This window comes from Phaethon aethereus, assembly GCF_964289735.1.
Source record: "Phaethon aethereus genome assembly, chromosome: 3".
NCBI lineage: Eukaryota > Metazoa > Chordata > Aves > Phaethontiformes > Phaethontidae > Phaethon > Phaethon aethereus.
This window is the reverse complement of record NC_138576.1, coordinates 24,861,547-24,875,842: the sequence shown is the minus strand read 5'-3', so window position 1 is coordinate 24,875,842 and position 14,296 is coordinate 24,861,547. Positions and strand designations below refer to the sequence as shown.

General features: G+C 33.9%; 1 protein-coding gene across 1 annotated transcript in view; it reads left to right on the top strand.

Annotated features, from left to right (window-relative positions):
- The window catches only part of CSMD1 (CUB and Sushi multiple domains 1), a gene marked incomplete at both ends in the record, with an annotated part of 1,255,958 nt that overhangs the window by 1,234,566 nt on the left and 7,096 nt on the right, over nt 1-14,296 (top strand). The window contains 6 exons of the mRNA XM_081998094.1: nt 1,686-1,797; nt 2,888-3,067; nt 4,726-4,770; nt 9,650-9,811; nt 10,805-10,917; nt 11,732-11,819. Of these exons, the coding sequence (XP_081854220.1) occupies nt 1,686-1,797; nt 2,888-3,067; nt 4,726-4,770; nt 9,650-9,811; nt 10,805-10,917; nt 11,732-11,819 (700 nt within the window). The remainder of the gene's footprint in view (nt 1-1,685; nt 1,798-2,887; nt 3,068-4,725; nt 4,771-9,649; nt 9,812-10,804; nt 10,918-11,731; nt 11,820-14,296) is intronic.

The following is a 14,296-nucleotide window of genomic DNA, read 5'->3' as shown; positions in this document are numbered from 1 at the left end:
AGTCTTTCCTCATTAGAGAAAGGTGTGATGACAAGCAGCAGAGCTTTGAAGGATTTTCCCCTATCTACCCACATCCTGTCTTGCCGTATTCATTTTGTGCCTTTTGTGCTTCACTGTGCTGTGACTATTAGAAATGCCTCCAATATTTTTCATTCAAGTGTTATACAAAGAGTCCACTGCTTTTATTTTTACATTTACTTGTAAAATGAGAAAGAAGTATAACTCTGTAACTACATTGAATCTAGACATTACTTTTTTAGCTTGGTCTTTTGGGGAGTGAGGAAATATTTGCAGCTCATCATTACTTAATTGGCAATTTCACTAGAAGCAAGATGACTTAGAGTCAAGACCAGCTACACTCTGTTCTGGTCTCTACTACAGACATGCTGTGTGTCATTGGCAAGTTAGTGAGATGAATATGTTTAGAAGTAGTTATAAATAGATAAGTCTACAAAACCATATTAGAAATTTGACCTTTAAAAATACCAGTGAATTTACCAAGCCACTTCAGGAAGAACTGGTGTTGCATTTGCTGAATATAAATCATGATAATCTGTTTTTATGTAACTGAGTATACAGTTAACAGGTAGGCACTTTTGAAAATAACTGCCTATTTTTAATGTCCATTGAACTCATTCTGTGAAATTTGCAGTGTAGAGCTATCTGTATATATATAGCTTCAAGCTATTTTATTAATATGCATTGGTTACTACTCATTTGCATTTGTCCAGGCGATATGTTACTTTATTAGTAAGTCATATAATTTCAAATACTATTAATTTTTGTGGGGTTTTTTTTTATTTCATCCTATCATATTTATTGCCAATACGTTTTATCCAAAACAAAAGGCTGCTTTACTGATGAGCCCTGCATACCTAAATATCTTTTATTATATAACCAGTTATATTCTGGTTACTTTTGACAATAGCATCAATAAGTCCATTTTACTAGAACTTTGCACACAATCTCTTTCTCATGTGTCATGAAAAATCTTCATTACTTGCAATTTTATATCCCGTTTTCATGTTTTTCTACTCTCAGCGCAAGTCTGAAGAGAGTTTTCTTAGTTACTTTACCTTTTCTTCTGAGAAAGGTCATATCACAGTTGAATGTAGACAGGATTTCCATAACGTCACTCTGCTAGTTTAACATCTCAAGTAAAACTTAAGTAAGTAGTTTATAGTAACAAGTGCAGTGTAAGGAATTGTGGCCTGGAGTTTTCTCTAGTGAACTTGTTTGTAGACTAGTTCTTCATAGTTTTTTTTCCTGTTTCCTTTTTCCTCTTAAAATACATTTTTAGTCCAGTCATGCGATGAGAATCCTTTGAAACAGCCTTTATGGTCAAGTTCTATTGAAATATATGCAGTGATGTACAGGAAAGAGAGACATCTCAGTCTTTACTTTGCTTCTGTCACACTGACAAACTAATAAGCTGAAACGTATGAGTGTCATTCTTCTGCACGTGCACAGCCTTGTCAATATTTGTCCACTTATTGCTTTCAAATAAGGTTACAGAAGATCAACTGCCCAAACTTTTCATCTCATAAAAAAAAAGTTTTAACTCTAGAAACTGTAAAAAGAGGACTTGTTTTTTAAAAAATATCTCCAGTAGCTTATCACTGTCTTGATATTTGTCTGCACATGATGGATACCTCTTTTACCTAACATCCTGTTTTGATCCTTAGGTTGGGAGCACAGTCTTTTTCAGATGCAGAAAAGGTTATCATATTCAGGGATCTACCACCCGCTCTTGTCTTGCTAACTTAACCTGGAGTGGCATACAGTCTGAATGCATTCGTAAGTCTGGTTTCTTATCTAATCAGTTAGAAAATTGTGCCATTTTAAAAAAGTTACAAAGTGATACATGTAGAAAGCAAATGATATGCTACGAAAAAGTAAACTTCAGTTAAAGCAATATTTTAAAACTTTTTTTGTTTCATATTCTAAGACCAAAGATGTATTTGGGATATTAATTAGAAGTAAGATTTTTCAGATTTTTTTGCATGAAGCTCACAATAATTCTGTGATTTAAGACTGTCCCTTTTAACCGGCTGTATTAGCTGCTTTAAATTAATCTAGGGTTTTTCTGTGTGTTGCGTTAACAGAGAACAGAAAGTGGCCTGAAGTATGTATGGGGCTATTTTTTGGCTAACATTTTGTGAATCGTAAACTAGGACTCAGTGACATTCATCTTTTCTGGGCTATATGGGTATGCAAATTATTAGTGTATTTATAGCTCTGCATGGGTTGGAGGACATCAAATAACTATTGTATTAAAATACACTGATCTAAAGTAAAAATAATTCATTAGAATGACCTTTGATTCTTATCCTATTTCAAATTATCTTAGAGTTGTTATAAATGAACACCATGGAGCCCAGTGAAAGAAGCATACTGAGCAACTGTATCTGTTATAATCAATGTACTATGACAAAGCCTTCCTATGGAACCTTTATTTCAATTGAAATTTATAATGAATTTATTTAGCACAATAACTGCTCTGTAATTTTCAAGACTCTTTAAAACATTGAGTGGAAGCAATGCTTGCATCTGTGACAGTACAATAATTCACAGAACCAACCATTGCAACATGTACAACGACATGTTCTTCCCTTCATTTTAACTCTTCTCTGTTTGCTATCATGACTTAATTTTGGTGTTTGTTTAAAAATACATGATAGTATCATTTCCATCTTCCCACAATAACATAACTATACACTCAGAGTGTTACTTTTACAAGTAATAACTACCTGACATTTCTAAGAGGTGTACAAAGTTTACATAATGAGAGGGAATAAGTTGGCATGCATTTATTTCAAATTACATACTCTAATTCTATGGAAACTGTTTACCACCACTTTTTCTAACTCTAAAAAACCCTTTGCAGCTCATGCTTGCAGGCAGCCAGAGACACCGGCACACGTAGATGTGAGAGCAATAGATCTTCCTACTTTAGGATATACTTTGGTGTATACCTGTCAACCAGGATTTTTTCTTGCTGGTGGATCAGAGCATCGGACATGTAAACCAGATATGAAATGGACAGGAAAATCACCTATTTGTAAAAGTAAGTCATTATTCAAGCGATATGTTGGGTCCTGTTGTTGGATTTCATTTTCCCTGACATTTTTATTTTACAGAGTAAGATTATTTTTTTCCACTTACTATTTAAAAAATGCATATGACACAACAGCTTTTACTTCATGAAAGAAACAGAAAAAAAAAAAGTGAGCATGGCATCTAGAACTCGTGGAGGAAAACATAGGCATATGTGTGTGTAAATGCACAGGCACACATATATAAGTTTACCCCTAACAACAGCAAACAAAGCCTAAACAATATAAAATATTAATTTTAACTGTATTTATCTTTATGTCACAGCTTTAGAGACTATTTCCATGTATCCAGTGTTTAATGTATGATTTTCTATTAGGAACAAAAGTTATTTTATAACTTGGCTTTTAGATTCATTCAGGTATGCTTTTTGTCTAAGAAAAAGTTCTAAAATAAAAATGAATAATAAAATAAATTAAAAAATACAACTTTGCACCAGATTCCACTTCTATTTATACCTGTGTAAATTTCATATGGTTTTGCTAGAGTAGCTCTAAGTATATAGTTATGAGGGTAAATTTGCTCTTCACATGTGGATAAACATGGCTATACATTCCCAATTCAGAAAAATAAAGCAAAATTATATTTAAAAGAGTAATAAAGGAAAAAGAGTCAGATGCCATGGGAAAGATGTTTGCAACATGATTTTTAATTCTAATATGTCAAAGAACACTAAATAGATTTGGGTTTTGAACAATGTTTGATTTTTGATTAATGTATGGCTAGACTTCTTTGTTATCAAAACATATGACCTATGCATAAAAATTTATCTTCTTATTCTAGTTCCCTAAGGGGTGATTTTTCATGAGTACTATATAATTAATGATTTGAGATAAATGATCTTGAATGCTTTTTGTTAAAATTAGAGATAAAATACAGAAAAAAGTATCTATAAGCAAGAATTCTTTTTTTATTAGCTTACAGTCTTTAGGTATAATTCTCCTTGAGTGCCCCACACTTTTTGTGCCTCCTTAGTACTTGATCAATATAATCAGTGAAGTTCTGGCCCTAAAGAAAAAAACATGCAAGACCAAATCTTTCTACAGGACATTAGCTTTTTTTAAAGTGGCTAATGATATGAGGTCAGAACTTGATCTGGGGTCAATGGACATAACTCTGCTAAGTGTACCAGAAATACAGCAAATGACACCAGTTGTGATCCTTTCCCGTGATATCTGATCCTGTCGTCTTAATCCAGCTGTCTGCCTTTTGCTGGGTGTGTCATAAATGTATGAATCTTTATTAACATAATTTTTACTATATTTAATGTACTATTATTCATAATTAGATATAGCATTTGTCCTCTCTATAAGGCTCTCTTTTATAGCACTGGGACTGATATAAAAATTTTAGGCTTAAATGTATGGAATACTTGGCTAACCACACAACTTTCCATAGTAAAAATGTTGTTTACCTAAATTATTTTCTGATAGTTTTGTGTAAGTGTATAGGTTTGAATGTATGAAGTATTAAAGACCAGTTATTTCTGTTTTAAGTATGGCTCCATTGGATAAGAGATTATTGCATCCATCAGGCATTGTTCTAACATTCTATTAAAAAAAACCAAACAAATATGTTCATGAAAATGATAATTTGTCTTTTTACTTGTAGGTAAAGGAGTGAGAGAAGTTAATGAAACAATAACTAAAACTCCAGGTTTGTATACAAGAAGAGTTTTAGATCTAAATAAATTGATTTACACCCTAGATTGTTATGGATAATAAAACTATTTCCAATATTTAACTCAAGCATTTACTACTCATTTCAAAGGAATATAAAAGGTGAGGTCTTTCATAAAAAGTGCCATGTAAAACCTATTCTATGATATTCTTTCCCAAACAATTTTTTTTTTAATTTGTACAGTACCATTTTTGTGTATTGCACAAAAACACCTGTCAAGCCAAAAAGATAAAGCATATATACACAAAATCCATATTTGAAGTAGTTTTATATCAGAGAGATTGCTATAATTGAGAGCCTTATAATGAGCGTAGACTATAATTGCAGGGATTGGTTTCAGTCAAAGGTCTGTCTTTTACATTGCAAGCGTGGTGAGAAACCACAAAAAAATCCCAAAAAACAGTTTTGGAAATTTTGATGGCGTTCACTTTATGGAAACTCTCAAGGTAATCTGAGATAGGGTTTCCTAAACTCTGTGGACCACCAGCAGCAGGCAAACTTACTACTGCTTTTCTATGCCTCGTTATGAACCTTTTCCTCCTGCCAGTGACAAAATAGACAAATACATCTGAGAAATCCCTTATGTAGATCTTTTTAGGTTCAATCCTTTTCAGAAAATGAAAAGCTTAATTTTTAAATTTTTTTTTAACTTACGTATTTAACAATGAACAGCATTTTCACCAAATAAATGAGCTTGCAACTCTATATTTTGAACTTTAACAAGCTGCAGGGAAAATAAGATTAATGGTTCACACTCATGGCAGTTCACTGAAGGACTCTATAGAGTAGATGGGATAAAAAGGTATTTCTGTTAATAATTAACCTTCCTGGTGAGTTTATTAGTGAGTGTGTCAGGTGAAACCATAAATGAGTTCATCTCAAATACATTACTTCTACAGACTCACCATAAAGCAGGATATAATGTGCATTCATTATAATTAATATACAGTCTTCATTTATTGGAGGATTCACCTCACTGAACACCTAAGGTATGCATTAATCTGCTAACACATAGGTTTTGAAGTTTCAATGACAAATTAAAATATAGACCAAGTCTCCAAATATATTCACTATGTTGACCATCAGTATCAATTCAGACTACATCATGTCCCTCGTAAGTACTTTTGATAAGTAAGTACTGTTTGAAAGGCATTTAAAAAAAAAAAGTTATGATTGAAAATGCCAGTAATGGTAAGCAGACAACTAAAACTGCATAATAAATGATAGTAATTAACAAGGAAATGTTTTGAGCTGTTTTTAAAAACCAAGTCTGTACTATTATTATGTCATATAAATTGTGAATTTCCTCTAGTATAGAACACAATGTATTTTGGAGCATTTTCTTCACCTTGTTATCCTGGCTTTTGGTAGAATTCTATTTGCTGCTATGTGTATTTTAAATGGGATGAAGTTAGTATTTCTAAACGAGAAGTTTTGTAACAGAATAGTGTTCTGATTTCCCAGTTTTTGATGTGTGAATACAAAATTGCTTATTATTGTTCATTACGTTGCTATTTTTTTCCAGAGTTAATGTTTTCATAAGCAACAGTACTGTAAATTGTAATAAAGTTGCAACTAAGGAATTCTCACATTACTCATGTGAAGTCTAAGAACTACAATACTGTGTGTGGTTCCCTTGGTTCTCACTGCTTTGTACAGTCTTTGCAAAAATAGTTAGTGTTGTGGCTTAACCCCAGCCAGCACCTAGGCACCACACAGCCACTCGCTCAGGGCCCCACGGTGGGATGGGAGAGGGAATCCGAAGGGTAAAAGTGAGAAAACTCGTGGGCACAGCAAAACAAGGCATTCATTGACCACTCCCCATGGGCAGGCAGGGGTTCAGTCATCTCCAGGGAAGCAGGGCTGCATCACATGTAACGGTTACTTGGGAAGACAAACGTTATCACTCCAAACATCCCTCCCTTCCTTCTTCTTCCCCCAGCTTTACATGCTGAGCACAACTTCATATGGTATGGAATATCCCTTTGGTCAGTTTGGGCCAGCTGTCCCAGCTGTGTCCCCTCCCAGTTTCTTGTGCACCCCCAGCCTGCTCGCTGGTGGGGTGGGGTGAGATGCAGAAAAGTCCTTGACTCTGTGTGAGCACTGCTCAGCAATAATGAAAACATGCCTGTATTATCAGCACTGTTTTCAGCACAAATCCAAAACACAGCCCCATACTAGGTACTATGAAGAAAATTAACTCTATCCCAGCCAAGACCAGCACAGTTAGGAAGGTGTTTTAATGAGTAGCCATGGATTTCCCCATCTGTCATGTTAGGAGGAGAATCTGCAGTTGGCGCAGTATTAGTGTAATAACACCCAATTAATTTTTCTCATTCTGCATTTTCCCACAGTGGGTGGGAAAGGCAGGGACCTTGTCAAGGACTTGGCAGAATTGCATCAGAGCCACTCCAATTCCTCAGCAGCATGCATAGGACTGCAGCACTTGCATTTTAAGCTTTTACAAAAACATGACTGGGGAAGCAGAAGTATATTTTTCTATTTTCTTCCCGTACTGATTCTATCCACCTTCAGTAAGTGAAAATTCTGTAAATACTGAGTCAGTTTTCTCAGAAGAGAATCACAAAGTTTAACAGCTATTATTGAGAGTTAGTGTGGTCAGGGAAACTAGATATTGAAGATATTGAATGTGATGAAAGAGATATGGTGTCTGCTCCTTTATAAAAGTCTTACATAGTACCCGTTAGGTTCATACCAGTTACACTAGACGTCCGCCTTCATAAGAATAACTTCAGACACATATTTTTAATTAAAAACAAAGACAAATAAAAAAAAAAACTGTGTCAGGTTTCAAATTTGCTGTTGGTAGCAAACAACAATGGGAAATATGTTGGAAAAAGAGTCTGAAAGACCCATTAGAGAATTCATATATTTGCAGGAAATTTATGAATTTGAAGGACTGTGATACCAACTGAAATTTAATGCTTCAGATCTTCAGTATTAATTTGAGGTTCCCTTGTGTAAAGCCCCAGTCCTACACTGAGTTTTATTTTGGAAAGGGAGCATTTAAGATTCTCTGAAGCTGTTGCACTCAAAGCATTGTCGTAGGTCTCCACTAACTTGGAATCCAGTGGTGGTACAGCAACATACTAATGATGTTTTCAAATCATGCCACACTGAGCTTGAACATTTCCTTGTGGCTTTTGCACAATTTGAAGGCAAAAGCCATTAAAGAGGTTATTATCCTTCCTCTTTATGAAATGCGTACTAGAAAGTGTAATAATATGATTAAGAGACAGTCAACAGGTAATCAGTCGTCAGATTTTCAGATATATTGCCCGTCAGTATGCTTTGTTGGAAATATATTGACCTGGGTTTGTTTTTGATTAATTTTTGAAGTCAATGATTAGGTGGGGATGGAAATATCCGTGGAATTTATTCAAAATGGATACCCAGGATACTTACACTGATAAATTTCCTTCAATATAGACAGCTACCTTTACAAGTGCTAACAGTTTGATAAAATGCAAAAAATCCAATAATTTATGTTAAGAATTTAGTTAGAAGAATGTGAAACACTCCTGTAATATCAGTCTTCATTTATTTAACAAGTATCATTTGTAGTGGTTGTGGATAGTAAGGGTGAATTTTAATAGTTGCTAGGGCTGTCATTTTGTCAAGATATCATGTGACTGGTTAAACAGTTCTTTTTATGAAGTTTTATTTTGATACTTAAAGTTTTATTTCTCAAATTGTAATGCTAGAAAAAGCTTTGAAGTAAGTGGAAAAATGTCTATTTTTACTTGTCAGAAGTTGCCAGGAAGCACCGGGTGCTGCCACTTTCAGACAACAGTTAACTGTCATGACTGAAGGAAGCCTTCCCCAGATTTTATAACAGCAAAGTATATGGGAGAAATAAGCAATGTGTAGGGGAGAAAATAATGTTCAAGACATGTAGCACCCTGTAAATGTATCTGACATAAAATAAACATCTCCTAAGAAATGTTTTCTCTTTACTATATCCTTTTTAATATATAATAATATTAATACTGCAGATACTGTTGAGTAAAAGATTTTTTTTCTATTCTGTTGGCATTTTAGCCAAATATTTAAAATACAACCTTTAATGACCTGTAAATCTTTTATTTTTTTCTGTATAGAGGAAAAATACCAATAACATTAAAAAAGACCCAAATATCTATGCTCCTTCCTATAATTCGTGCTTCATTTTATGTTTTTTTTACTTCAGACTATTCAAACTGCAGTTTCTGAGAAACAGACCTTTATTTTAAACCAAAAAGGTTCCTTGCTCTGGCAACTTCACTGTTCACAGGTGCAGTAATATTGTATGGAGAGAAGATGTGGAGTCTAAAAATGACTGATAAAAACCTTGTACTAAACTGTTTCTGGAATTCAGTGAATTCAGTTGCATATTCAGTTGATACTCTGTTGAAAATCACACAGAATGCTGCTTTAATAGATTCATGAAACAAAAGGGATGGCTTAAGACAGTGTCTCCTTCCAGGAATCCTTGACTTCAGAATATTATTCTCCTTTTTTTCATCATGCCTTAAGGCTACAGGGTTTTAGAGCAAGAGTCTATTATTTTTCATAGTCTTGAGGACATTCACTGAAGCACACAAGCTGTGAAATGTGAGGTTATTTAAGAACATATACTGTAATTGACAGGTGTAGTATATTATAGACAATTGTGTGGAAAGGTCATTAGATATTTTGTCCTTACTATTGAAGATTTTTTACTATAATACCTCCTTAGACCAGTACATTGATACTGTAACAGAAAAAAATGAAGAATATAAGTATGGTGAGAAAGATTGCTACTTTGTTGTAGTTTACTCCTTTCTTTGTTTCTTTTTTGCCCACTTTTATTTAGTTCCCTCAGATGTGTTTTTTATAAATTCACTGTGGAAAGGGTTTTATGAATATTTAGGAAAAAGACAGCCTGCTACTCTGACTGTTGATTGGTTCAATACTACAACCAGCAAAGTGAATGCCACATTCATTGAGGCATCCAACATACAACTCAAACTATCAGGTAGGTTCAGAATTTGGTATTAAAAAAAGCTGTTATTTTAAATTTTTTTCATATGTTCAATCTTTCATTTTCTGCCAAACACAAAATGAAACAAAAAGCTTTTTCTGCTTATTTTACAAAAGGAGAGGTCCTAATGTAATGGTCTGCACATATTTCAGTCAATTTATATGCGGTCACCCATCTATTTTTCCCCTTACAGTTCAAATAAATATTGAGATAGGTTTTTTTCATCTTGGACTGTTGGATAGTATTGATGTGTTGAACTCACAAGTAATATTGAAGTGTATATAAGTTTTTTAAGAACTGTACCATTGAAAAGCTCCATTATTCAATAGTGATTAATATCTGCTTTAAAACAATATGATCTTGATAATGGCATAACATAAAAAAGGCATAGATAATTAATTTTCTTCATAAATTATACATATCTTTTAATCAACATTGTGCAGTCCTTTCCGCAAATCTGACTGTGAAGTTCTGATTTAGCCTCTGATCACAGTTATATTTGAAAAGAGCATTATCAACTATCAGTATGTTTTAAGGCCAATAGTTCAGAGAGAGTTTCAGTAGCTGGCTGCCAAATAGCAAATTTTCTTTCACTGCTCTATCAATATTTACTATAGCAATATACTGTGGTGATGTGAGTAAAATCCAATTTTTCCAGTTCAAGGAAATTCCAGGCAAGGAGTTCTATTTCTATTTAGAATTATTGAAATACTATATGAAAAGACAAATATCCTTGCCAATTTATGTATAAAATTAAACAGTACAAACCATCTTTGCATCCTGCTATCAAATATGATGTGGGCAAAAGATCAGTAAAATAAGATCCTGTTATTACAGCGCTTTAAATCTTAGTTTATCCAGGTTATAGAATTCTGTTATTACAAAATGTTTTCTACAAAATATTTTAGTTCTGAAGTGATATTCTTAGCTTTGAAATGATATTTGGACAAACTGGTTGAAAATTTGTTACCTCCTTTATGGTAATAGGTGTTTACAAGAAGGAAGAAGCCCATTTGCTCTTGAAAGTTTTTCAGATTAAAGGACCTACTGATATTTTTTTAAGCAAGTTTGAAAACGACAACTGGGCGCTAGATGGTTATGTAAGTAACCAAACTGCTATGCATAAAGCTTGCTGAGTTTGAAGTAATTTGTGATTTCTTATATAATTCTATCCAACTTTTTATATTACAGATATGGAATACAGAACTCTAGATGTCAGTGTAGGGATCACATTATTTTTCTTTTCAAAAATATGTATACAAACTTCTATCTATCTGCCACTCTCCCATTAGAATTTTTAGTTTACTAGGGGGAAGATGGAGTGAATCAACATATTTTCAAGAGTGCTTGTTGCTGGCGGGTATTCTTTTCAGAACATATATGTATTTAGATAGAGTTCTACTTTTCTGTCAAAAATACAAAACGAGTGACTGAACATATTTTGCTGTCTTTTTGCCTTGTTTTCTTAGATGAGACTGGGAATTTTATGTTCAAAAATATTGTCCTTTTTTGGTTTAGTAAATAGTTCACTGTAATAAAAATTACTTTTAATCTTGAAGAAAAAGAGAGTTATTTTACTCTTTGCAGTTCTTCTTTGTGCCTCATGATGCTTTCTATGGAAAATAATTTGAAATTTGACAATTCCATGGATTTCTATATCCATATACTAATTCAGTTATGTGTGCCAATTGAACAATTTTAAAAGCCTGAAATATACATTAGATAGTCATTCCAGGTATTATTTTGTAACTTTGTTGAATACTGTTGCAAACTTAAAATGATAAATATTGTATAAGCATAGAGAGTTCACTAATATTTTAAAGGATAAAAAGATAAAAATGAAAACAAATGGCTAAACATTCTTATTTATTTGCTTGTTTCAGAAATCTTTTTTTCTGTTTCAACATACTCTAGGTATCATCAGGTCTTGAAAGAGGTGTTTTCACCTATCAAGGTGATATACATGGAAAAGACTTTGGAAAATTTATGCTCCAAAGACAAGGTAAATGCATTCATAGTTCTCTAATATGTATAATCTTTTTGGGTCTTGCAAGAGTGAATTCAGCAAATGACTCAGCTGTCTATCTGAAGTAAGCGTGTTTATTTCATGCCATTGCTATTATAAAAAATATAATGAAATATGCATATTTGAAATATACAGTTCAAATCCCAATTTAATTCTGCTTAACATGTTACTATCTCATTTTTTCTAGTATAGCAACCTAATAAGATGACTACAGGATGCTCTTCCAGAGAATGCCATTGCAACTGCTTGCTTTTCTGTGAATGTCTTTTTGAAAGTAACTGGGGTGTCATGCAATGCAAAGACATTTTCTGCTCAAATGTATAAATTCCAATCAGAATCATATAGGAAATTAAAAGGACAGAACCAACACTGATTGATTTTAATAGCATCACTTGGAGAGTGCTTGTTGCTGGCGGGTATTCTTTTCAGAACATATATGTATTTAGATAGAGTTCTACTTTTCTGTCAAAAATACAAAACGAGTGACTGAAGTATATATTATAGCTATGGATTGAAGAGCTCCAGCAGCTGATGAAAAAATATTTATTTTACCCACAAAATAATTTTGTCATTAAAAACTAACAAGACATTTACTCATTAAATAGTTTTGGCAAATACCAAGTGTAGATAATCTGCATTTCTCGATCCTGGAACTACTGCAGAGTGGTCAAAGCACAGTATACATACAGCAAAGTACTGGGCTTGGAGGAGGAGACAGCCTAGCCAATGTATCTGCAGCAGACTCTATCTCCATTTTATAAATTGCCTTGGTTCCATTAACTTCATTGGTGCTGTACCCAATGCCCTTTAAAGTTCTGCCAAATCTCCCTTGTATTTCTTTGCTCTATTAACTGCTGTAATAGCAGTTATCCTATGAATTTGCTCATCTTGGCCACCTCTCAATTTGCTATATCTGCTTAGTCACAAGGGGCTGAAACCTTACTCTTCTGAGTCAGCCTAAGAACTGCCAATTACTGAAGCTGATTACAGTTCCAGTCTTCAGAGAAAACTCTTGTGTGGGACAGGTTATTTGTCTGCCTGTACTTTCATGTAATCCTTATCACTATAATATCTAAGCTGCTTTTTCTTTCTGATTTTAACAATCACGCTGTAAAAGTAGAGCATCAACATTTGTTCAAGCATCTCTCTTGTTCAGCAGCCTTTGATATCTCAAAACAGTGAGAGTATGGTTTGTTTGTTTTGTTTCGGGGGGGTGGAGGTGGGGTGTGGGTACTTTTGTGTTTGTTTTTTTCTTAAGCCAGGCCAAAAAAGATACCCGTTTACCTGCTAACTAATAAAAGTTTGGATCCATGTGTTTTAGCAGTGAAATGAATAATTCATGGGGGTAAATGAAGAACAAACAGCATGACAATTTGACAGTTTCTTCCTTCTTCAGTACATGTATACTACAGTAGTGGAAAACATTGTTCGTATCACTGTTGCAATATGAAAGCTCAGTTTGTATATACCCAAGGCTAGGAAAGAGCTGAAGTGTCCAAGTTACACATGCATTCCTAGGCTGAGGGCCTCTGGTCTTCCGCTTTGATATCTCAGCAGAGAGCTTGCTACAAATGCAGATACTGTCTCTTTTAGAAGATTTCTTTATCTGGTTGCTAAATAGGTGCTGATTGTCTATAGGTTGCTTGTTCTCTATTGAAGAACCTACAGCTAAAAGGAAACAGAAAATTTCCAGCCAGCAAAGGTCATAATATTTACCCATACCCTCTCATATTCAAGGATAACTTGCTTTGGTTTTTAAATCTATTCTGTTCATGAATATTCTGCTGAGGTAATGATCTCACATGTCCTCCAGCTGAAGAGTTAACATATTTCTGTTTCTTCAGGAAGTTAAATTATTTGCTGCCTTTACATTAAGCCAGAAGTATGCATAAACTATGCATGCAGTGGTGCATACATAATGTAATAAGAAATTCTTCACCTGCAAGTGTACTTCAAAGAACAGCGTTTACTGAAAAATACTCAGTTAAATGTGAAAGACCAATCTGTTTGATGAAGGATTCCCTATCACACAATACTAGAGAAATACCAGGCTCAGTGGATATACTCAGTCTTGGAACTTAATGATACGAAAACAGGAAGAACTTGTGTTTCCAAGTCCTGTTTATCCTCTTTCAGAAGCAATTCTGTTTGCTTGTAGCCTTAGAGAATAACCTAGAGGACAAAGAGTTCTCTGTTATCAGTCTGCCAAGAGAATTAGAACTGTATCTGAGCCTGCTTAAGGGGCCCAAGTTGTGACACCAAGTTATTTAACCTGTTTTGACAAATAATCAGTCATTGCTGGGAGCTTTTTGTTTGTTTTGTTATGTTTTAATAACTTGGTCTCTAAAGGCTGTAACTCTGTGGCTGGGTTCAGTTTCTGTAATTGCTGAGTGCCTGTGCCTTACCACTACAGTTCTAGAAGACATTTATTCTAATATCTTGGCTTTGTTCAT